We start from the raw sequence: 26,012 nt of genomic DNA on the forward strand, positions 1-26,012 counted from the left end.
TTAAAATCCACATGTATTTTTGCTGGGCAGTGTGGTCATGTGTTGTGGGGGCTCAGTGGGCATGATTGGCATGAACTTCTATGTTATATAAGTTAGGATTTTTGTGAGACTTTTGCTGGGCAGTGTCGTATGTGTTTTGGGGATCCTGTGGATTTGAAGAGGCAGGGGCTTCATGTTATATAAGTTAGGATTTTGGTGATGTTTTGATGATTATTGTAATGTACATAGTAAGTAGATGGTTTCATGCAAGTGGCAGGTGAAGCGTGGGTTAAGAATTGGTATATGATTTTAATATCCTATACATACATGGTATGTTTTGCATTACAAATATATCCTTATATGTACTTGCTCCTTTTAACTTAGGTTTTATGATGTAATGTAGGATATTTGCAATGAATGTATATTTTTGGGTGGCAGGGGATTTCACATGGTTAAAGAAGAGAAGTTAGGACATATCTCTTCACCAACTAGAAATTATTGGCACATCCTTTAAATGACACTTTGTTTATCGGTGAGAAAAATCTCCCTTAATTAGTGAAAAGCATGTTGTTGTAGTTAAACATGACAAAACCACTTAGTCTTTATAGATATATTGAGGAACCCTTGTGAGTGATGTATTACTTAGTATTTGTTAGTGAAGTTGATTTTATAATTAGGTAGTTGTAAATGTGATAAAGTCTGAAGGCTGAATTGATGCAAGATTCCTTTGTTTATGAAGGTCATTTGGTAGAGTGATCAAGTGAAAATAATGGGCTTATAAGGTGTGTACTTTTTGCAGTTAGTTATCACCCTAGGGATGGTTTGATCAAGAGGCATGAGAACTTGTTGATGGAGACAATTATATGACAAAGTCAGCCACAACTATGCAGCAACATATCTCTGTCTACTTGTAAGATGTATGTATATATATAGTGAACAACATTTTGGTGTATTTTGGTGTATGTGAAATGGATCTGCAGTTGCAATATTTTGGTGTATGTGAAATGGATGTATTCCCCAACATCCAGAAAAGTGTATTTTCAAATTGTATGTGATACTTGATTAAGTGTGTTAAAAGTGTATTCTCTAGTCTGAAATGAGTTTATTTCTTATGACGATGTGCTTGATATTTTAGTGTTATGAGAAAATTTTTAGCATCAGAAAGTGGATCATGTACTATGTTTATCATTTATAGGGAAATCCATGTAGTCTATGAAAAAGTCTGTACATGAGTATTGTTTTTTTATTTAAAATTTAAAGGTCACCGTTTACAAGCTGGACTAAAGTTATTAGGATTCAAACTTTGGAGCTAGCATTTGGATCCACACATATTAATGCAGTATTGATCTACTCCTAACTAGCTGTTATGTGTATTCAATAATTCTCATGCACACTACTTAGCTAAACTATAGACTGATGATTTATCAAAATAGTAGCATAAATGAAAGGATTATGCAAATGTAATACTAAAATTGAGTCATTTCATGAAAGTGGATGTTAAGTGATATTATGTTGTAAAATAATTCAGAAATGTATAAATGGATGTATTGTCTGTTTGGGTGCAAGTAAAGAGTCAAATTCATGATCTTGTCAAAAAAATTTCATTAACAGCATGAGGAAAAAGTAATAAAAATATAAGTTTTTATTAAGTAAAATTAGATAATTTTTATCCAAATATTGAGGGGAAGAGTATGTGGAAAAATGATCAAATTATCACTATTTTCCACCACCAAAATCTTCTAAAAAATAATGATTTTGCTGACACTATCTTCTACATTATTTGTTGAGGCTTCTGTCCATGAAAATTGACCATTACTGGGAACTTAGTGTTGTGGGAAAAAAGAACAGTCATCATAAAAAACGAGAAGGAGCTCTCGTCGCAAAAAGTTATTTACCACCTTAATTTTTTGTGGAAACTTATCAACCCACCGTATATTCTTATAGAAAATACATCTTCATTTTTCACGGTGTAGAAGATCTCCCGTGACTATTTCCCACGAGAACAAAAAAGGTTTTTTCCCATCATAAATTTTGGTGGGAATTTATCAACCCATCGTATATTCTCATGGCAAATATATCTTCATTTTCCCTAGTGTAGAAGACCTCCTGTGACTATTTCCCACAGGCACAAAAGGTTTTTTCCTACGAAAACTTTTGGTGTTAATTTATCAACCCATAATGACCCTTTATGAAAAATATATTTTTTTTTCCACGAGTACAAGCCCTAGTCCCATGACTATTTCCCACAGACATAATTTTTTTTCTTTTTCCGTCTACTAAACTGGCTGAGATAACGTACTTAATACGACAAGTCGTATTTGTGGTGGGAAAAAATAGTTTTTTCGGCAAGTTATTTCCTGCAAGTCACCCATGGGACTTTATGTGGAAAATAATTATTTCTCACTGAAATTATATATTTTCCCACGAATTACCTCCACGAGAAGAAACGGTATATGTTGTAGTGATAAATGGCAAAAAATAATATTCCAAATTTCACCTTGATCTAATCAAACTGCTGATAGAATACATAAGAGCAGTCTAAAATTTCGTAACATCGATCGTGTCGTTGTCGGGAATGGTATATATATATATATATATATATATGCTAAACTTCATGAAACACGCCAAAACGAATACATGATCATGTACGTTATGGATGCGTGAACAACATGCAATGCTTTACCCTGATTGCATTGATGATTAATGTTTATAAGAGGGATCCGGCCTGATCTTAACAATTTCCACCTTAATTTTGACATGCTCGATATTATATATATATATTAATAGTACGTACGTGGTGCTTACGGAATTTCATCTTTCACGCATGCAATTCCTCCATGCATGCAGTTTATGATCAGGGGAAAAAATAACTAATTATCTGATGAGTAATTATTAAGAATTAATGAGTTTGCTTGTACTACTACTACTACTCTTAATGCATGTGGTATATATATATATATATATATGTGATTGTTTAGGCAACCAATTAACCTCACTTGCACATTACAAACTCTGGGAAGCTAATTCAAACAGTGTGAGATGTCAAAGCCGCCCATGCATGCATGTTGGATAATTGTTAATTACAACTTACAAATATGAATATTAACTAATATTATAATAAATAATGCTATTTTTTCCTCTCATTTTGATTTATTTATTTTTACTTACTAATTAAGAAATTGAATATTAGTGTATTGATATATATTTTTTTATTTTTTTAAAATGTTTAAAGATATTAAAAAAATAAAATAGAGTTTTGGTTAGACCGCAGTAGTACCCCAGCAATCACTGCTGCCGGCAGCCTACCATTACTCTATTAGAATTTTAGATCAAGTGCAATTTTTTCAAGTTCCAACTTCCAAGTTAATTTGTCTCCTTAACAAATTAACCCTATATATATTATAATCTTCCGAAAAGACACCTGGAAATACCATAATGTCCTTTTTTGGGGTCTGTACATATATGATCTGTGTGTCCAGATCTGCCAGTTTTCCCAATTTGGTAACTTGTACAGGAAAAGAAAGAACAGAAGTTTACAGTTGTAGGAATTGAGGCATTTCTTTGCGAGATTCTAGTTTTTTGGGAGAACATGTTGGAACCAACTATATATATATGGGGATCGAATGCCCAAAAAATAATATATAATAGCTAGAACAAGGACATACTGTCATCATAATAACTCAAATCTTGCAGCTGCATGGGATAATTAGTATACTCATCAACCTTTCCATACAATATTCTTCTCATAATTTAAGCGTATGGTATTGGATTAGAAAGAAATTAATGCACCCTTATGCACACTACGAAATTTGCCAAACTGCCAGATTTTAAATACAATCATGATTGCCTAACTTGGCACTTTCATGATCTGTAACCTCACAAGTTTGCTTATCCTATTTATCTCAATTAATGAATCGACCAAACTCCCAAATTAGCACACTGCTCAACAAGGCACTGTCATTGGTAACCTCTCAAATTGCCTCTCTCTCTCTCTCTCTCTCTCTCTCTCTGAGGTAGACAGACACCTAAACTTACTCAAGAACAGCTAAATTAGCTGATAATGAGGATTAGCACTGCCACAAATTAAAGCAGGGACGAGAGTATAATTAATTATGTCATGAAAGACATATTATTGCTCTTACAACAAATTCTATCCGTACAAATTAGCATCTGTACCTGTTAAATATGAACCACACTGGTCACGAAAATAACCCTCTGCCCAACTTAATTGCGCTTTTAACTTAAACATATATATATATATATATATATAGTTTTCTACTCGATCATCGGCATATATATATATATATATATATATATATATAAATCTGATAGCTTAGTTTCAAAACAACACTTGAAATCCCACTTACTTCATTAAAAATGATTTGATGCAACCTAACTTCACGTACTCTAAATGTCAGTAGTTGAATCAAGTGGCATGGGAAGATTCAGAAGCCATGGGAGAAATTTAAAAGTTTGTGGGTCTGGATGACAGCAGAGGTTTGCTTCGGTGTAAATGAGTAGGGTGTTAACTAACAGAGAGGTGGACCAAACAAAGAAAAGAACAAAAATAGGTAGATAAGAGCATTTCTTTAGTATCACTTTGTTATGGAAAGAGAAAAAAGGAAAGGACAATAAGTGGATTCATGTGGGAATTGCAGTTACTTACTGGCTTTCTATTCTTTTATTCTATTCTTGTCACTGGCTAATATATGCGATGTCACAGAGAGAGAGAGAGAGAGATCTGGCTTTCTTGTTATTGAAACAATGAAACCTAAACCATGTCTTGTTGCTTGAGGTGGTGAGTGTTGACACCCAAACCGAACACCTTTTTTTTTTTAATTCTCTAAAAGTGTTTATCACATTCCTTCCCACTGAAAAAGAGCCAAAAACCAATCAAAAGAAGACGAAAAAGGCGCCGATCATGCACTTTTCATGAATTATAGGCCTTTCAGAACACAGCTTCGCTGATCTGAAACAAAGAAATTTAACTTGTCCATGAAACAATTGCTTAAAGACGAAAAAAAAATTGAAAGAATCTTATGGTTTCTGATGAATGATAAATATCAAGAGCAAAAAAAAAAAAAAAAAAAAAAACAACCAAGGCAATTGCCTCAAATTAGCTTCGAGGTCAATTTTGTGGAAGATAAACGGTGAAACAATTTAAAAAGTCTGACCCTTTTTAGTAGTGACAGTCCACCAAAGTCCTGGCGGAGAAGACAATAGGTGGTTGCTGTTGTTTTTGTTGTTGTTGTTGTTGCTGCTGCTGCTTTGTTGCAAATGGGAATTTGGGTTCCCGGTGATCATCTTCTGGGGCCGGAAGGTTGAGATCCAAATCCAACGATATCACCGTACGTCTTGGCTTCTTGGGTTCCTGATCTGGCTCCAAGGGCGCCATTGGTGGAGGAGTAAAGGTCAAAGTGGTATTGAATTTGTTACCAGTAATAGGTGCCCTGTGCCGTCTCATATGGCCACCTAAGGCCTGCCCGGACGTGAATTCCGCCCCGCAAATCGAGCACTCGTGAACCTTGTTAGACCTATTATGGCCGCACAAACCTCTACTACTGGATTGGAAAAATATAGATGAGAGATGATCATTCTTCTTGAACTGTGCTTCTTCTTCATCCGAGGATAACAAGAATTGCTTCGATGACTTTTCCTCGGCGGACATGGCCGCGGCCTTAGGCTTCTTGTGACTAGCCCTGTGCCCACCTAGCGCTTGGAAGGAAGGGAAGGTCCTGTTGCAAGTCTTGCACTCGTAAACATAATACCCGGCCTTGCCCGTGCCGGTGGCTGCCGCCTCTAAGAATCTTCGACTGTTAAACTTATAAACACCGCCACCGCCATCAGCATGATCTTCTTCGACTTGTTTCGGGGACTCCCGGGATTGGCCTTGAGCAAGAAGGATAAGGCAATTGGCCATGTCCTCTTCTTCCTCGGTGCTCTCTTGTAGTATTTCAGCCGAAGTGGCAGGAGAGAAGCTGGTCATATTGTCATTAGCGATATCATTACTTTGATCACCACCATCGCAACCGCCGCCGCCGCCGCATCCTTCTCCATCTGGGTCTACATGACTGGTTGAATTAGCAGTGATCGAGGGAATTAAGGGAATAGGGGATTGAGGCCTTTGGCGCTTGGTGCGCTTCCCTTTGATCACGACGTGGGTATTATTCTCCTTAGACCTCAGGATGGCTTCCTCTTGAGCAGCCTCCATGCTCCTCCACAACCACGAAGAGAAGAGAAGAGAGAGCTAGCCTCAAAGAGAGGTTTTGGAGGTACGGAGGAAGCAAGTGGGAAAAAGAGAGAGTACTGGCCGGGCTGTGTATGTATGTATAATAATATATATATATATATATATAATATTAATGTTATATAGTGATCAAGGAAGGTTTGGGAGTGAGAAGGGCACCCATGGATAGAATTAATTAAGAGTAACAGCGAATTAAAGACTCATAATCAATATTTCTTGGGTTTGTGGCCTCTGATCTCTAGAAGCTGTGATATTGCGTATATGTGTGTATATTTATATTAGAAAGCCTAATTAATTGGAGGTGGAAACTTTGGAATTGGAGTACTGTAACGGAGAGATTTAGAAATAGCTTTACACAAAATCGAAATGGAACGAACAAGTTCAACTAAAAGTAGCTAAAATTAGAGGGAGAGGGGTTTAGACAGTTTGGATTGGGAGAGGTTGTAATTAGTTTAAAAGCATAGCTAGCTAGCTAAAAGGTATAATAATACTCCGTCTCACACTCTCTTTCTCACACTTCGCCAACGCACTTCACCATTTGAAAACAACCCCCACCCTAATTAATTAGCTTAGTTAATTAATTTCCACCATATAATTATCCTATACTCTCTTTAATTTAATTTAATTTAAATAATAATAATTCCACCTCCCCCAACAAGCTGGTTTTGGGGCACCTTCCTATAGATAGATAATCAGTCTCCTAATTATATATATATAATGCCATTAATAATTACTCATTAATCACGTACGTAGTCACTTGTTACCTTACTAATGAAGATAAACCAAGTTTTGAGTCTAACGTGATGTTAACTTCCCACGAGCTTGCTAGCCATTTTAATTTTGTCTGTCCTAAAACAAACAAACAAACAGTTCCCAGAATTTGAAGCTAGGAGAGTGTGTTTTTTTCTTTGGTTGGAACCTGAGAATAACAGAAGAAATATATATTAAAGACACATGTCAGTAACAGTCATGGATGAGTTTATAAGTTATTCGCACGTCTAATATACACAAGAAAAGATCGATGGTGCAAATCACAGAGAGATATGCCTATTTTTAGAGGGATATATATATATATATATAGAGAGAGAGAGAGAGAGAGAGAGTGAGTACTGAATGATCATCAGTGGGACATATTGCCAGCAGGCCGTATGAGGGGTGGAGATGTGAAGGCAAGCATGCAAGCAAGAAAAAACCCACCCCATTACTTTGCCTCAACGATTCTGTATAGAGATGATTGGATTGCAAGCTTGGAACCCCGGAATCGGCGCTGCTCCATGCCTTTCCTTTCGGTCTCAGTTTTTATTTATTTTTTATTTTTTTAATATTTAACAATGTAAAATATAATTAAGTGCTGCTAAAGCAAATTAAGAGGGGGTAATTTACAATATTATATACTAGTTTCTCTAATTATACAGTAGTTCATGTACGTACGTGCAGTTGACCCACCTATATATCCAATCTAATTAATAATTTCACGAGTTATTGTGTCACCTCTTAGATAAAAAGATCATATATATGATCTAATCAATTGGGGTTCATTTGATAATTGGATCATATACAGTATATATAATATGAGTGAGAGTGTATTTATTATAATATTATATATAATATGATCGAGAAAACAAAGCCACTAAAAATTGCAGGTTCTTGTAGATCATGTGGCCCTCGTGCATTTATGTGAAATGAAGAAATAGTGCTATTCACTCAACTGTTTACCAGTTTAACTACATAAATGAAAGTCCACTTTTTCAACATCAAAGACGGCAAGGAAAAAAAAAAAAAAAAAAGGCATGCTAGCTAGAAGTCGACATCATAGCATAGGATTATTCATCTTTCTGCACAATTAATAAGCAGAGCATGCCTTGATCACTCAATTAGTCTTAGATTTTTTACGTTTTTGCATGACTTTAGTATACCAATTAAAATCGTATTTACCTCATACTTTACTTTTAAAGTATAATCAATGTAGAAAATTCCATTGTACCAACATATATATATATATATGTACTTGATCATCATCCTCATGCAAATACTACATGTAATTGGGTCCCCTATAAATTTTTATTTATTTTTTAATACATTTTATTTATACCAATTAATTAAACACATGAGCGTGGCATGCATGATGCATCCATATTATTGGCGGTTTGTGGGTCATATTTTAAGGTGGTGAGTCAATGGGGGTGGTGAGTGGGCGGGTTAAGGAGGCAGGGGCATGCATGCAAGTTCTTGGCTTGATCATCAACAAAGTATTATTGGCGTCAGGATGGAGTTGTGTGCGGCACGTTTCAAGATCAGGCAAAAGGATCGTCCATTAAGCTAGCTATCTAGCTAGCTAGGGTACTACTATACTCTTTAGTCATGGCCGGCTTCCTCTCCTCAGTTTCTTAATTTCTAACCCTTCTGGCTAGGCCACCTCGATCGATCTCTTGATCCTTTACCACAAGACAAGCATATATATATATATATATATATATATATATATATATATCCTCTAATTAATTAGTTATTAATGGAAGTGTGGAAAATAATATAAGCCATGCAGTAGCACTACTGAGCAAGTATGCCCAATATTTTTTTATTCTTTGATTAATACTCTCTTTGTACGCCAACTTAAGAGATAAGAGACAGATGGGAGATTCAGTAGCTTCTGAGCCACTCAATACCTGTACGCATGTTTGTTGCAACTAAGCAAACACAAAACCCCCCCTTAAATTAAACCGATCCATCATCAATTTAAGGTGAAACGTACGTAGCTGCATAGAATATTTATATATATGTAAAATTTGTTGGCATGTACATACATTAATTAATTTCTAAGTGGTCATGACTCATAAAATTAATAATCATAGTTATTAGTATTTAAATGTAAATCGTATCCACCACAACACTTCGTTAAAGTACTACTTGAGAGTATACCCATTTAGGTAATTAGGATCGCCTTTTTGCAGAGATAATTATTATTATTATTATTATTATTATTATTATTATAACTTCTAATTAATAATAATGGTAATATATATCAAAAGAGCAAGCTGTAGTACCTCATATATATATATATATATATATAATGACTTTCACTTTTATTGGTTATCAAATATTAGATCTAACGGATATGATCTATTTTAGGTATGGCCGCCAGTCCCCATGAATTAAGCCCCTACCCACTTCTTATATAAAACAGTACCACATCTCAACATCGTTGACAACGTCTCTCTAAGGAGTTCACATATTTTTAATATATACATGTATTTTTTTTTTAAAGGTTTAAGAATTATGGAGTGGAGTAGGAGTACCCAATGCTCTGTAGATTGGTACTTGATGCTCTTTATTTGTGCTATTTGTTTTTTTTTTTTTTTTAAATTTGAAATACTGAAAAAAATGTAAAAGTTGACCGAAAGTAATAGTGTGTGCAGCTGAGGTCATTTGGATCAATTGACAACACTTTAATTTTTCATTAAGAGAATCAAGGATCGAATCTTCTCTTCTCATATATGTATAAAAAAATAGTGCGCATAACAACGATACAACGTACAGACGTGAGAGATGACTTGCAAGTGAATTTAACAAAAAAAAAAGTATAATGATAATAAAAAAAATTCTGGTATTGAAAAAAAAAAGCAAGAAATAAAAAAATAATAATAAAAAAGAGGCAGTACCGATACAACATGCCTGAGCTGACTTGGTGGTGAAGTTACTGTACCTACTAAGAAGGAAAGATAATTGAAGGAAATGAAATTAATATTATACCAATAATAAGAGTGCTACGTACATTCATTGCATCTTGATCTTGCCTCTTCCGGGAAGGCTGCAAGATGGCATGTGGAGTTTCCACCTCTTGCATGGTTCGTGCACTGCCACTGCCACCACATGGCTAGCTCACTGGTCGTTGCTTCTAGGCGGCGGACCAGCCACTCTCTTTTCTAGAAGGAACTATTGTTTGTTTAGTTGTTTTTAAATCTAGTCTCTAATTCATTTTTAAATCCTAAAATTTTAAAGTGTGAAATTTAACGCACAATATAAATTTAGTGACTGAAAATGCCAACATGGGTAGCATAATTGAGTTCTCATAGACCATCCCGCCCCACACCATGCGGGTAGCACCCCTAATGTAGAGTTCACTTTATGTACCCATCTCTCTCCGGCTCTTGACCTTTTGATTGAACTCTAAGAACCTAAATCCCTGATAGCAGTGATGTTCCTAAATCAACTTATTATTTCAATATGAAATTAGGGGTGAAAACGAAATCACTCAATTAATGTGTTTAGCTCTCCATCAAACGTGCAACTTGTTGGGTTCGGTCTCGACAGTAGTGGCAATAAGTACGCAAGTGTTATGAGAAATTGAATTCGATTATGATTGTATTAATTAAGTTTTATATTGCAGAACTTGAAAATGTGCTTTTGCTTTAAGAGGATAACGACCTAATGCCTACTCCATCCGAAATGGGTTCTTACTAATTTTAATGCATCTGGTCCAGTCTCTCCTTGTGAAGTAACTATTCATGTCCGACTCACCCAACAGCAACCAAAAAAAAGACACAGGCATTCTACCAACAATCGTGGGTGAAACAAGGTAGGAATTATGAATATGGTTATCATTTGTAAATTCATTATGGGGAAATTCATAATGGGGTACAACACCCACAAATGTTCAAATAATTACTTGCACACTACTTGAATTATTGGTATGTATTGATCATGCATAATGGTTCTTTTACCCCCCCTAAAATACTTCCGATAATGAAACATTTGCACTAGTCACACTATTTAAAAGACAACATCAAATCTCAAGGTTATTAAAGGTCTAGCTAGAGATCAACCTTAGTGAAAAATTATATTTACAGGCTTGTTTATTGCCATATCAAGCATACAATCGATGCAAAAGTTTGTCAAATCAACTAACATAAATATAACATTTTCGTTTTGAGAGACAGTAAAACGATCAACATCACCAACATTCGTAATCGGCAATGGAAACAGAAAATCCTCTAATGCCATATTGACAACACACTGGTTCACATCACAAACGACAAAAAAAATAAAAATAAATAAAAAGTCAGAAAAAAAATAAAAATTGGCGTTAATCTTCACAAGAGCATAAAACTGACCACCTAGAATAAAATTTAGGTTGCTATTAACACACTGGTATCTTAACATATCATACGTTGTATAAGTTCTGTTTCCTTAACTTTTGGAGAGTTCTATTGGACCTTTAAATACAAAATTTATTCACCGGAGGCCTTTACAATATGAGGTTACGTTGAATGAGTGATAGCCCAACCTATACAAATTGAACATGGCTGAACGGAATACGACAATCAAAACCTGAACTATTACCTCATAATAAACTCAGAAAACCCTTTTTGAGATCTATTCGGCAAAAAGAAAGGTTAAACTCTGCTTTCGAGGTCTGTTCTACCCAGCTTCTTATTAAATATGGTGCTATCTTGGAATATATGTGACTAAAAAGTTGACAGACAAACATTCCACAAAGAGAAATGATAGTTGCAGTCGTGAATGCACAAGCGCCATATAATCACTTTGAAAAAAATGAATAAATATAAGACCCACATGAAAAAATAATGATTTTTTAATAGTGGACTCCACTCTTTTTCAAAGTGACTGCAAGGCGCTTACACATTCTATGACTACATGTAGCATTACTCAGATAGAAAATTTCAATTTTGTACCTTTTAACAAATGAAATGCAGAGTCAACAGCCACATTCATCAGACATCAGAGCTACTCAAACCTCACGAGGCTCAACAAAAACAACTGTTGTCCTTGGGGGCACAGCTAAGCACCCAGAAGATGCTTCATATGTTGAACTCTTGACCAGTTCATCAGTCGACATTGCCTGCACCAAGTTTCCAATACAGAATAGCCATTAGTGCTAACGATTGTTAAAAGCTCCAAATAGTTACATTGGGTAAGATGCATTTGGAAGAAACTTCAAGGTACCGTACTTCAGTGACCAAGACCTACCCTTAAAAGAAATGACGGTTAAAAATATGAAATGCGATTCCATACGAACATAATTAATCTTATGGATGTAGTACACAATTCAAGAGAACCTTGATGCTAAAAATGTTCAGAAGTTCTAAAAGATAAAAAACATTAATATAGCAACAATTGCAACTCGGTTATTTGAATTATTACTATGTGATACTATGGTGAAGAAAACATAGTGCTATGGCATAAACTTCAGCTAGTTAATTCCCTTTCAATATTTGCAATAGCTTTTAAACAACTTTCACCAATGCAGACGGTGCATGCCTCTACAAGAACGTAAAATGACAAGCTATCGGGAAGTAATTCTGTCTCAACATCAGATGATACGTTACCTGAACTGGATGCAATTTAAGAGTTCTTGTCCGCAGTGCAGGGCAAGCAAATGACACCTTAGTCGGACATGCATTGATGATAACCACAATGTATGAGTACCTGTGAAGAACAAAAGGCAACAATTTCTTTGTTAAATATATTATTCAGACCAGAAAAGAAAAAATAAAACACGATTTATTTATACCCACGTGGGATCCAGTTGAGATAACCCTGGGACGCCTTCATGACCATCTTGAATGCTCATGACTATCACACCAGGGGCTCCCGATGGTCCAGTGTTGTGGAAATGTACCCTTTCCTGAAAACGTATGCTTTATCACAAGTCTAGAATTTGGAAGTAACATTGCTCTGATGAAACAAAGCCTTTTTCCTGAAAAAGATATGACATATCACCTGGATAGCATTTGCTGTCCTCAACCGGAAAAGTGGTGAAGAGTATCTTATGCGCAACAGGTTTAAAAAATTGTCCACAGCAGCAAGAATGTGAACCCGCTGAGGCTTGAAGGATGGATCTGCTAATCTAGGTTTAATTCTAGAAATGGGAAAAAAAAAACAAGATTAGAGGTAAATATCAAAACAGACGTTACAGAGGGAAGAATGATATCCAATAAACTATTAACAATAGATCTCTGCATCAGAAATTCAGAATAACAATTTCTTTATTAAACGGGCACTGTTGAAAGCTACAAAAACTGAGACCTCAATGAAATGATTATATATGCTTTCGTTTAATAATTAGCACTAAAACAAAATAAATACAATATCAAACAATGATTAGACATAAGTGACTGCTTACAGTGGCCAGTTCTTTTCATTCTTCTCTTTTGGAGGAAGGCCGACACCCCAATTGTTAGAATTGTAAGTAAAGTCAAGCCTAAAAAGAATGAAAAAGCAATCATCAAATTTGAAACATATTACTTTTGGAATTGAGTCCACAACCATTACCAAAGATAAAGGAACAATTCATAATGATCACATAACGATCCCAAGTTATGACCTCAGTTGTTTTATTATCATGAAGAAGATCAGATACCCATTTACAAGTCATAAGAAACAAATACTGTCCAATAATCTTGGATAACAATTACTATTAAAAAAGAAGTCGAGCATGAGAATCATAGTGGACCTGTTGAACCAATCACCAGAGTTGTACGAATCACGATCAAGAGATTTTGAGCGAAGAATCTCATCACCAGAGTGGAAAAAAGGTATTCCCTAAGAAAAGATCCCATCCCAACTAAAGTAAGTCAAAGTAATTGGAAAGAGTGATAGCTGTAGTTTGCAGGTATCAATGAGAAACTACATGAATTGAGGCAAACAATGAGAATAGAAGTTTCAGCACAGAATATGATTGTTAATAGATGATCAGCTACCGTCTCTATTGTTACAGAAATTTGCAACAGAATTATCTAATAGTAAATATGTTAATGGATGTATAGCTAAACTTCAAGAAGAAATAAAAGGAAATTGACCTTAAGGAATAAAATTATATTCAAACTCTCCACTGAGTTTATATTCTGGTTACAAATAGCAAGGCTATTGATTCTGCCACATTTCTCATGAATAGGTGTTGAATTCAACAGTCTTCTGCACTCGGTCACCTACATTTCAACCCCATCATTTTGAACTAATTTATATTTCTGAAATGACTTTTACGTCACATAATGTGCTATTTAGTTTTGATATTATCATAAAAAAAACTAAGATGATAGTTTTGCTTATGATTTCAGATGACCCCTGACATATTAATTTGTAAAGTCAAGTTAATCTGTTGAAGTCGTTAATCTCATTATGAACAGGACATGTTCAAGGAAGCTAGTTCCTGGACCAATCCATATAATGAGTTGCCCCTCACTCCACAGCATATGGTACCATTTCTGAACACGTGAAGGATAACAAGGATTACAATAAGAGCAGAATCTGAAAATGAATTACACAAAAACTTTGTTTTCCAAAATAATCTATTTTTGCTTGCCGTGAAATATGCTTATTACAAATCATAAGGCCTTTTATTTATACTATTACAGCTTAAAAGGATGAAATTCGTCTGTCATAAGTCTCAACAAACCATGAACTACATTTAGTTTAAATACTATGGTTAATACATTTGTACAAAACAAACAATAACATAAATAATAAGATTTCATCGCTATTTAAATTTTAGGAATTGTTGAAACCTGTGACAGTGCTATTACACCTGTTGCCAAATGATTTATCCTGCACCTCTCATCTACAGAAATTTCCTTTGGTGTCTACATGTATAAGACAAAGATCAGAACTGAACATCACGGAAATAATGCAACAAATTGTAAGAATAAATTGAGCATACCTTCAAACTCACTATGTCAAATAGGGTCTCATTGTCATGAGCAGAAACATAATTAACCTTGAAAATAGAAAAAAAGTTACTGTCAATCACCCTAGTGGTGTAGGGCAGCTGTAACAATGATATTTTGCAGTCTCTTGTTCCAAAAGGCATCAATTTTGTAATCAATAAATTGACTGATCAACGGTGATTTTGTTCAAAATCCACAATAACAAAGATCAACATTATTCCAAAAGGCAAGAACCCACAATATCAAAGATCAAAATTATTTTTGAAAAGCTGACGGAATATCTCATAAAATTCAACTCCTAGATGAGTGATGCTTTTTAAGCATGTTCTCCAGCAGCATACTCAAAATCATAATTAAAATTGCATCTAAACTGGCAATGTTGTATGAACCCACAAGAAGCAAAATATTTGCCAATAAGGTGCTTACAGTTTCTGTGGAACATAAAGCATATGCAACAGGTGTCCCATCATGAGTTAATACTTCTGATCCTTTTACCTGAGCAGATCATCATCATGAAATGTTATTGGCAATGTATTTCCTAGTTTTAGAATTATTGTAAAGTAATAAATTATATTGAGATAGTTTATAATTTGAAGTTCCTATGTGCCCAGCAAAGCAGGATGCTGTTATTAACTGTAGTTAGTCAGGCTTGACAAATGCAAGTGTCAGAGTGTGTGCATCAGTGTCTGCACCCATGAATACAATAAAGGTACAGGGCAAAATCACAATCATAGAATTGTTTTTGTTCCCACTTCAGAGGTTTTCAAGGCCCAGATTTCGCAAACCTTGAACATTTCATGTATTTAGTTTTCTGCCATTCAACTTACAAAAAGTGTTCTTCCATTCAACACATTGTGAATTTATGATTACATTTACACGTGACATATGCCTTTGCCAGTTGCAACTGATCTTTCTTTTTTTCATAAATAAAATAAAGTTTTATTAAAGCAAGAACTAAGCGTAGCCCAAGTACACACGAAGTATACAACTGAGAACACCTAGATACAATTAAGAGCTAGAGATCGATACAAGGAAATCATGGAAAATCCCCACTGAAAACAATAGACGAGGCCCAAAGACATAAGGTATGGAAAAAGAAACATCTATGGTCTTCAACAACCTCAGTTAGATCATTTAAATTATTAAATTCTTTTGACAAGCAAGTTAGATCACTTAAATTAGACATGATTTTCCTGCAATTGCTTTCTAAGCAGACAAAGACATCCCTGTATCAGACTATGCCAAAAAAGAAATATTGATATAGAGACACCAGATAGACATGGAAAAACAGTATCTTTAAAACTCACGCGGCAAGTAAAATAAAGCTGCATAAACCGAAAATTTATATGAGAAGTATGACTTGAAATGGTATACGACAAAATGCAATGGCGTAAAATCACATACCTCTTCCCCTTGATAAGAAGTTATCACAAAATCCCTCAAGTTTGCAGCCATACCAACCTGAAAAATGCGAAATTAATATAGTTAGTAATAAATCCACGAAAAATAAAAACATAATTTAGGATGGTTTGAAAAGATAAGAAATTGTGCAACAGTTACCTCATATTTCCATGCTTAATGCCACTAATTTGACTTCAAAAATCATCTATCCAACACTATAACATAAACGACTGCACTGAGATAATTAACCTGGATGTGATCCTTCGCCACAGCAAGCATGCATTCTGAAACGGCTTCTGTACCTTGATCATGTCCATTAGGCTGCACAAAAATAATGAAAATTATATAAATTATACAGAAATTGCATAAGAACAGAAACATTCTCCTAGCAAAAATCAACCTTTAGCAACGGGGATCAATGTGACTACAACAGCAATATAGAATAATTAGTCAATGGCTAAGGTAAATGCAGGCAAGGTGCAGATCATCCAATTGCAACGAAATAATAACTGAAGCAAACAAGAGAGAACATGAAAATTACTTCAATGTTCTTCACATATGTGATCTTCACCAAGCATTTAAAAAATCTACTGTAGAATAAACATATTCCTTTAGCCCATTCAATAAAATTTCTCAATAACCACAGGTAATCCATATTTTCATGGAGTCATTCAAAACGTTACTTCAAAAGTCTCTCACTATTTCTCCATTGTGGCAAGTTTTTCTCTGAGAGAAGAATATATGAGAAGATAGAAAAACAAACAAGATCAAATAAAATGCATTTGCGTAGAAGAAATTATAGATACCTGCAACAATAGACCAGTCGCAAATCCTTGCTGAAGAGGATGGCCAAATGGAGATCCACCAAGAATTGCATCCCGAATACGATCATTAAAGCTGTATTAAATCCCAAATGACTCATACAAACTAAATTCCTTATTCAGATGAATAATAAGACTGACTTGACAGGATCAAAGAGTATATAGTTTCTACTACAGTCATATAAATAAAATCCTTGCGGGGTCCAAAGCAAAGAAATGTTGCCAACTCTTTTTTTTTTTTTTTTCAATAGACGAGGTCACATGTTCACGAGTGACCCCCTCCCAATTTTATTAAAAAACCCTCACTTATGGCGGAGGAATACCGTGGTAATAGCCAAATCCCGAGGGATTAACAAATAAACACTAATCAAACTATCCCTATTCTCAACACCAACAAAAAATAAAAAACAGCACCTATACAAAAATGAGACCCAAAAACAGCAGCACTGCTACCTGCAAATAAACACTTATCTCTCCCGCAAGCAAGCCATTCCCAATTTGTCCAATCTATACCAACCTCTTACGACTTTGGGAAGCTGCCCATCCATTCGGAACATTTTATTCTCCCCCTTAGCACCACTTCTTGCCAAATAATCCGCAAAATTATTTGCTTCTCTAAAATTATTCAATTTATTTTTTTTACCGATCAAAAAAAGTATCCTCTCTACATCCAGCAAGTCAACCATGTAACGTTTATTACAGAAATAGACCTATTTCATGGTTAATCCTGCGTCAGGTTTGTTTTCACACCTAGGAAAGATTGGTATATGAGATATGATGGCAAAGAACAATTGTTTTTTTTTTTTTTTTTATATATATAAGTAAAATAAAATTTTATTGAAACAAGTAACAAGGCATAGCCCAAGAACAAACCTTACCTCCCGATTCCTGTTCCACCAAGATTAAACTGTGATGCGTTCACCCCGCGTCCATTTTTGGCAACTTCACCAAAGTCCCATCCTTCACCATATCTGAAAAAAGTAACAGTATAGAGCAAAAATTACAACATGGGTGAGTGCATCAAAACTTATGTATAGCAAAGCCATGCACAGTAATGATCAACCCTAAAAAAGAAAAACAACTTTGTGACTCCAAAGTTACATATAGATACTTGAACCATCAATCCCATCCCTTTCCTTTGTTAGGCTGTGGAGTGCATCCTTTGCTTTCACCTGCCCATAGAACATAAAATTATCTTATACTTGCATCACTCTTGCACATCTGCTCATTGCACCAGGCAAAATTTCTGCTAGTTCTTACAAGTACTTGGAGATAATTGAACTTAGATCTCTTTATAATTTAGATAAAATCACCAAACTTAATGGCAAATATAGAGTTGCTTACCATTGTACTTTTCATTATATGACCCATGAGGTCAAACCGGAACCCATCAACCTGGCACAACAAAGTACTATTATATTAATAGTTACCAACAATTTATAGATCTCCCAATTAAAATATTTTTTATAAGTACTTTTAATAGGTGATCTCCACATTAAAATCTTAAAGCAAAACTGAAAAAAAGAAAAGAAAGAGTTTAAATCATGAACCTGCCTTAAGTCACAACGCATTAGTGCCTGTTTGGGATTGTGTTAGGAAATAGAGCTTTTCAGAGTGGTGTTTTTAATTGTAGAGCTTTACTTAAAAGTTCTACTAACTTAAAAGCTCTACCATTAAAAAGTTGTTTACTGTTTGGTAAACATGCATCTAAAGCACTTTAAAATCAGTTACGGTAGTTCTACAAAATGTAGAATTATCTGCAGGAGCTTTTCAATAAAAGTTTCAATTTTGTGCTTTTTAAAAAAGTTGACTTTCAACTTCTTTTAGGTGCTTAGAGCACTCTTTACAAATTTACCAAACGTACCATTTTTTCTTTAAAAGATCTTTTAGGTTGCTAAAAGCACTTTTTAGGGGATGCTTGAGGAATGAGATGAAATGAGAAATCTATGATGAAAAAGTTTGAATTATGATGTTCTATGGGATTTTAGGAAAGGAGAGAGAAAAAGTTGAATAAAAATATTATAAAGTTAAAATATTGTTAGAATATAAGTTTTTAATATTATTTTTGTTTTCGGATTTGAAAAAGTTGAATTGTTTTTTGTGTTTTGTTTGGAAGTTTGGGAAAGTTGTAATGATTAGGTATGATTAGATGAAAAAGTTAAAGATTTGAAATTGAAAAATGTTTGTATTTGAATGATGTTTGAGAAGGAAATAAGATGATATGAGATGGGATGAGATGAAACCATCCCATCTTCCAAACAAGCCCTTAAGCTTCCAAACTCAAACCCAAACAGGCACTTAGTGTCCTTGCGAAAGGAAAATAATGAGCTTTCTGATTATATCGATATATCAAAGACAAGGTTGAGGTACTCAACACACCATAACACTGTGCAAACAATCACCTTATGATGAATTGCCCAGTGAAGAAGATCATCGAGAATCAGTCGCTCAACCATAACATGCTCACTGGCGGTGTTGTTCATGCATGTACTATGCTCAATAAAACCATCTGTGTTCCGTCTCAGATAGTAACCTGGAACAATCTAGAGAGACATCTTACGTGACAACAAAAAAGCAGACAACTTTCCAGAAAAATAAAACATCAAGAAATCACTGGTATATACAATGTAATCTTATAATTATGACTTAAACAACTATCCAGAAACAAGTGGATAGAGAACATTAATTATAGATCACCACCTTATCAAGGACAGAATTATCATCAAAGGGCCCGCTTCCTTGCAAATGATTGTAGACGACATCCAATACAACACGAAGGCCAATACGGTTAAGTGCCTAAAATGAATACATGGTGTTTTAATAGCAAAGCAATGAAAGCATTACCTAAGTTGACTACAGCTATAACATCATGCCTGAATTTCAATTCTGCCCGTCACAAAATAAATTAAGCACAAGATCCATGCCACTCAAAAAAGAAACATACAATCCATACCTGAATCATCTTTCTAAACTCAATTATACGGCAAGGACCATTTGGGTTACTTGCATAACTTCCTTTAGGGACACCCCAGAGAACAGGATTGTACCTTTGTAAGACATAGAGAGACAAAATGTAAACAAGCAAACACAACATGAATACAATTGATAAATATTATCCTACCTTGCCTGCTTACCCCCAGTTATATCCATCATCATTTTGGATTGCTGTAATTAGAGCTTGTTGCTCATCTGAATCAGGAGGTAATTGCTCCAGTATCTTGGTATCTGCAAAATCCCAAGTAGTACAATGATGGATAATGTCACTAGGCAAACAATCAAAGTACTTTGAGCCCCACTAATATGCTTAGTTTGAATTTGAAAGAGAAAAGATAGAAGTTTCAAGTCAATCAATGTCTCCCAAAATAAGGTGCAACTAAGGCATCGTTTGGTTACGCAATTCATATGAGATGAGATGAGATGTTTTGTTGAAAGTTGAATAAAATATTGTTATAATATTATTTTTTAATATTATTTTTGTTTTGGGATTTGAAAAAGTTGAATTGTTTATTATATTTTGTGTGGAAATCTGGAAAAGTTGTAATGATTATATGAGATGAGATAGTTTGGTTTTGTGTAACCAAACCAGCCCTAACTATTGAGATGGTGCCAAAGAATTGACTGGGCCAAACCTGAACCCTTATAGCAACTAAAATTGTGAGAATTAACAATTTATAAAACTAGATTAGTAAGTCAAAGCATCCATTTGTCACTATGACACACTTCTCCTTTTTTGGTAGAGAGTAGGAAAAAGTTTTTAGAACCAGAGGGCAAAGGCTGTACTGAGAAACAATCTTACCCACGCACTTCCAGTTCTCCTTCTCATCGTCAACACCAGCAAATTGGAAGGTTGGAAGCAGATGGACATGAGTGATACCAGCATCTGATAGTTTCTTCAGATGAAGCACACCTGATGAACCCTTCAATCAATGTATCTTACTATTAGATAATACATTAAAATAGCAGTCTTTACTTGAACCTATTTAAAAGCCACATGTGTAATTGAATGAGTAGGCTTATGTATAATCCCTATCCACTTTTTTGGATAAGAAAAAAAAGTCCTATCCACGCAAACTTATTATTAATCTTCCGCTTTTTAGACTCAAATCAATTGTTTGGCAAAGATCAAGAAAAGCATATGGGAAAAGACCACATCATCCATTGTTCCAGAAGCATATAGTTTTTCTAATAGTGACAATTTCACTGCTATCATCCTTCCCAGTCAATCACCACAAATTTTTTACTGGCACAATAACTGCAGAATTTCCCACCATTTTGTTAAATCATCCAGGAAAACAGATGCAAATGCTATTGAGCAATATTAGATCTAAAAATAATCATCCAGGAAAAAATAATCACGTGTACGGATGACATTTGTTATGGCATAGAAGGGCGGAAAGAATTTTTTTTATTTTTTTAAGAGCAACTTTGTCTATAATCAGGACTGAGAGAAGATAAACACCTGCAAAGTGAAAGCCAGATAACAACCACGAAATTCAGGAGGCACAGTATGGTCATTGGCACTGCAATAGCAACACAGAATATCAGAGGAACACAAATGTGCAGAACTCAGGAATAGATAATATTAAAAATTTAGAAACCGGCAACAACACCTATCGATTGAAACCTGAATTAGCATTCTCAGATGTTATTTAGATATGGGTAGAATGAGAATCTCTGAGTCTTTTTTTGTTCAGTCTTCTTGAGTAAGACAGGACAGGAAATTGGGTTTTCTGTGTATCTCTCTTCCGGGCTGCTAATTAAAGTAAATATATTGTTTTTATGAGGTGTTACATCAAGACAAAATAAACAGGAAAACTTAAAACCACCCCATTACATTCTGCCGTCAGAAAACAAAAGAAATGATAGACCAAGCAGGCTCCATTTGCAAGTTTGAAAGTAACAAGCGATGAAAAAGTTATAAGCACAATAAAAATCAAGTTTGCACCTGAAATCCCTTATATGCAATTCATATATACTTATGTCTGAGAAAGAATGTATTTCAGGTTTCTCATTTGCCAAATTATCCCATCCTTCAGGTTTTAATCTATCAGAATCAAAGTTCACCAAAAATGTCCGCTTGCCATCTGAAGAGAGCCTGCTTTAACAAGGAAAACAATAAGAACATAAGGGAAAAGTGCATACACGTATGTATCCACATACACACGTACCATAAAAAACATACACACAAACATGTGTAAATATCCATTTTTTCTGGTAAAAATGTACGTGTAAATATCAATTTTTTTATGGTAAACTGGTACTACTCGAGAATGTAGATACACCTCGGCAATTTTAGTAATTGTAGGGTAACTGAGACAACCAGCATACCCTCTAGCATATGGATCATTTGCATGGCATTTTTCAACTCGCAAGGTGCAAGGATGGTATACAGACACTTCATAGACATAGTAACAGCCTTCCCATCTTTTTGGTCCTTCAGTACTCCAAACACCGTTAACCTCCTCAAGCTGGACAATTTCCAGGGGGTCCCCACCTGATGGATCCCTATAAATGCAAGCGCGTACTGCCTATTTTGACAAGTTAAAAATTAAGAAAAATATTGAGAGATTTTGAGAATAACAGCGGTGAAACAAAAGAATTAAAGTTTTGGTTTAGAAATAGATATACTTGAGCAGTAGGAGCCCAGAGGTAAAGCAACACAGATTCTTCAAAGAAAAGCGCACCAAGAGGACCATTATATGAGAATAATTCATCAAGGACACCAGGCAACTGCAAACCAGTAGCATTTGTGCATTTCCCATCAGCTGTAAGAAAAAGAGGTGAGGATATGTATACATTTCAATAGACACCAGTGAAATAAAGTGAGTAAAATAGAAGTGTTACTTTGACTCGGGTCTATCACAAACTGTTATTCAAACAAACACATACTTGTGTGTGTGTATACGCGCGCCATACTTATGCATGCATGTATGGCGCGCCATACTTATGTATGGCGCGCCACACACACACACACACATAACAGCATGAGGTACATTTCACATGGAAGACTAGTCAAATTTCTTAAACAGATCAATCCTTTAAATGAGAACTTGTACCAAAAAATATGCTTTGAGAGCCAAGCTGAGGATTTTATACCACTTATTAAAGTTATATGTAGATCATTTGCATGGTGAAGTGGCCAGGAAATTAAGGAATGATATCTTTGCTAGAGTGGGGTTACTTTGGGTGATGCTGAGAAGGGTTGTGAATTTACTAGCAAGTTGGAGAGGCATTCAAGCTAATACTCAAATCGCAGCTATGCCGAAGATGGTCCTGATTTGCCTTTGGTGCAGCATATGGATGGACTTCTTTTTTTTTTTTTGTAAGTAAACATTTATTAATATCAATAGGCGTAACCAAGTACATTGGGTGTATACAAGAGAAGCCCATAATAGAGAACCCCTAATGAACAGTAAGTCCATCCAATATACACCAAGCCAGATTGGGACAAAACGTGCCTCCCCACAGCAAAGCAAATCATGATGGACTTCGATGGCATATTCATGATTTTCTTAATACTTTATTCCATTGGTCGATTGTAATAGACTTTGATGGCATGAGCATTCATGATTTCCTTGTATCTTTAGACAATCACGTATAGGTGTTGCTCTTCTATAAGTCCTGTGTACTTGGGTCCACTTATTCTCGTTAATAAAGTTTCTTTTTTATTAATAAAAAAAAAATATGTAGATCATTTATTCTTATCATTCCCCAATAAAGAATTGTTCGTGAGTGACCAAGAAAGAAAAAAACACAACACAATGCTTACAATTAAGAGCAGCAACTGCTAACTGGCATTTGAGTAGAGTTTTGGTATCCAAACCAGGAGGCACTTTAAATGCCAGGTAATCTTGGATATGAGGAAACTTTTCGGTCACCTAACAATATTATGATCAGAGGAGCAAGTAGTTATTAGTAGTCCTTCATCTACATAACATGAAACCACCAATAGAACGTCATGTGTCAGCAAACTACAGAGAGACCATAAATACTACTTGCGCTAGGTCTAAAAACTATAATTGTTTCTACGAAACATGTTACATTTTCTGGAAGACCCTCACTGTCCTCTTCGAGCTTAATTTTGACGTCCTCACCTGTTACAATGGAAATCTAGTCAAATTTCAGATTCTATTCACTTGCTTTCAAAGCCACCTAAACTATCACAAAATCAAATCAGGAAGGTATTTATGGAGGCAATAGCTAGTAGATTATCTACCTCTAACTTTATCATCTGTAAATGATAAAGTAGCAGATTTACTGGCGAATAAGTAGCAGGAATCATCTCCAACATCCACATTCCACGCAATTGTAGACTCACTTACCCAGTATGCTCTCGAGTACAACAAACTGTCCCGCAGCTGATCAGCATTTTAATCAAATCAAAGGCTTATAAGTTACAGTATAATCACTTCAAGAAAAATATTTAAATTCAAAAGAAAGGCAAAGACCCTGATAATAAACAATTCTGGCAATATTTAATATCAACAGACCAAGTATATATAGTTTTTTTTTTTTTTTTCTGATACAGGGGCCTTAATTCAACGGCATAATATATTTTTGTGAACATCCTTATCATTGATAGAACAGTATTCAATGACCTTACACTATGTTTAACATAGTACCAAAGCATTTTAACCCGTGAAGTGGTATCTCTCTGATACGATTGTTAAAGACTCAACTATTAATCCAAAAGCTCGACTGTTAGATACTAATTTAGTTAATTATTTAAGCCTCATGATCATAACACCCAACGCACGATCGCCATTTGCTCAACGACCAAAAGCCTCAAACTCGGCAACTAATCCATCTCTTTGCCATAAAATAAATAGCATTCTGTGACTCAGTTATGTTACTTTTAACGATCGAAGAAAAATGACCCTCACAAAGGGAAAAAGAAACAATTAGAACAAACCTGGGTAGTCGTGGAAGTGGACTCAGACACGGACATGGAGGAGCATCGAATGAGGTGTCTGGGGAAGGTTGTGGAATGGGACGGAAGGGAGAGGAGAGGGTGAGGGTTTGGTCCGGGAATGACACGACGTCGAGACAAAGACGAAGGACACGAGACGGGAGGAGGAGGAAGGAATTGAGCAATGGAAGTTGGAGGCGAAGCTGGTGAGGAGAGAATAAAGAGGGGAGTGGAAGATGCTAAAGAAGGAAACATGTGTGTGGATCTTGAATTTCTTGGGATCCAATTGCTTAGAGAGAAGAAAGAAAGAAGCTCTCAAATCTCAATCTCTCTGTGGAAAAAAATCTCTCTGTGGCTCCCATTCGGATCAAGTTTTTCTGCTCTGCTTCGTGTATCGTCTCTATTCAGTGACTCACTACCGACTACCGAGTTTATACAGAGCGTCCTCCCTCTCCAAGGACAAGACGAGTTGTAGCTTTTGTAACCCGAGAGTATACGGTTTGTCGTTTGTTTGGATTCCCAACTTCAAACTCCAAATTAAGCGTTTGGATCGACTTTCAAATTAAAATGTTTTTCTGTTCAGCAGGCCATATCCATATCAATATTTTTTTAGGGTTATATTCAAATTTTTTGACCAAGTGGATAGACATAGACTTATATCCTAATCTTATTAACATATAGTACATCACAAAAGATTCACTTAGAAAAACAATAACTTCTGTAGAAATTGTGTCTCTCCGGTAAAGATAGGAGATCAATATCAAGCCTATAACTTACCGTTTGGACAATAAGTTGAGATGAAAATTAAAAATTAAATAAAATATTATTTTTTAATATTATTATTATTTTAAAATTTAAAAAAATTAAATTATTTCTTATATTTAAAATTTTAATAAGATTATAATAATGTGATGAGACAAGATAAAACCACCTCTTACATCGGAGGCAAACTTTACTGCAGCTACTTTACT

At 35.1% G+C, this 26,012-nt stretch overlaps 2 protein-coding genes across 5 annotated transcripts; both read right to left on the minus strand.

Annotated features, from left to right (window-relative positions):
• Positions 1 to 4,468: 4,468 nt before the first annotated feature.
• On the minus strand, positions 4,469 to 6,288 carry LOC108981687 (zinc finger protein ZAT5-like). Its single transcript, XM_018952928.2, has 2 exons — positions 5,154 to 6,288; positions 4,469 to 4,948 (listed from the first exon to the last, which is right to left on the minus strand). Exon 1 carries the CDS (start codon positions 6,188 to 6,190, stop codon positions 5,159 to 5,161), a length of 1,032 nt encoding a protein of 343 aa, XP_018808473.2. The 5' UTR covers positions 6,191 to 6,288; the 3' UTR covers positions 4,469 to 4,948; positions 5,154 to 5,158.
• A 4,734-nt stretch (positions 6,289 to 11,022) lies between these two features.
• Positions 11,023 to 25,449, minus strand: LOC108981688 (pullulanase 1, chloroplastic). Of its 4 annotated transcripts, XR_001994598.2 has the most exons (29): positions 25,045 to 25,449; positions 24,349 to 24,490; positions 24,174 to 24,226; positions 23,902 to 24,010; positions 22,761 to 22,897; positions 22,461 to 22,660; positions 22,078 to 22,230; positions 21,592 to 21,652; positions 20,929 to 21,049; positions 20,267 to 20,357; positions 20,086 to 20,179; positions 19,833 to 19,928; positions 19,535 to 19,675; positions 18,477 to 18,527; positions 18,234 to 18,304; positions 18,011 to 18,103; positions 17,118 to 17,208; positions 16,561 to 16,632; positions 16,315 to 16,371; positions 15,337 to 15,405; positions 14,904 to 14,960; positions 14,752 to 14,826; positions 13,701 to 13,789; positions 13,371 to 13,448; positions 12,968 to 13,106; positions 12,763 to 12,872; positions 12,574 to 12,673; positions 11,920 to 12,086; positions 11,023 to 11,239 (listed from the first exon to the last, which is right to left on the minus strand). XR_001994598.2 is itself a non-coding variant. In XM_018952930.2 (28 exons), exons 1-28 carry the CDS (start codon positions 25,294 to 25,296, stop codon positions 11,976 to 11,978), a joined length of 2,910 nt encoding a protein of 969 aa, XP_018808475.1. In that variant the 5' UTR covers positions 25,297 to 25,449; the 3' UTR covers positions 11,409 to 11,975. The 4 variants fall into 4 exon arrangements, 3 of the variants coding, with proteins under 3 accessions (XP_018808475.1, XP_018808474.1, XP_035548009.1); XM_018952930.2 differs by lacking the exon at positions 11,023 to 11,239 and having other exon boundaries at positions 11,409 to 12,086; positions 22,078 to 22,227; XM_018952929.2 differs by lacking the exon at positions 11,023 to 11,239 and having other exon boundaries at positions 11,409 to 12,086.
• Between the last annotated feature and the right edge of the window lie 563 nt (positions 25,450 to 26,012).

This window comes from Juglans regia, chromosome 7, assembly GCF_001411555.2.
Source record: "Juglans regia cultivar Chandler chromosome 7, Walnut 2.0, whole genome shotgun sequence".
Classification (NCBI taxonomy): Eukaryota; Viridiplantae; Streptophyta; class Magnoliopsida; order Fagales; family Juglandaceae; genus Juglans; species Juglans regia.

Bases quoted from the DNA above. Each gene is read 5' to 3' on its own strand.
- LOC108981687 (XM_018952928.2), bottom strand. From the start codon at position 6,190: ATGGAGGCTGCTCAAGAGGAAGCCATCCTGAGGTCTAAGGAGAATAAT.
- LOC108981688 (XM_018952929.2), bottom strand. From the start codon at position 25,296: ATGTTTCCTTCTTTAGCATCTTCCACTCCCCTCTTTATTCTCTCCTCA. The intron at 24,011-24,173 runs GTAACATGTTTC...TAATATTGTTAG, and splicing joins GTGAGGGTCTTCCAGAAAAT to GTGACCGAAAAGTTTCCTCA. The intron at 13,107-13,370 runs GTAAGCAGTCAC...TCCCATTTCTAG, and splicing joins AATGAAAAGAACTGGCCACT to AATTAAACCTAGATTAGCAG.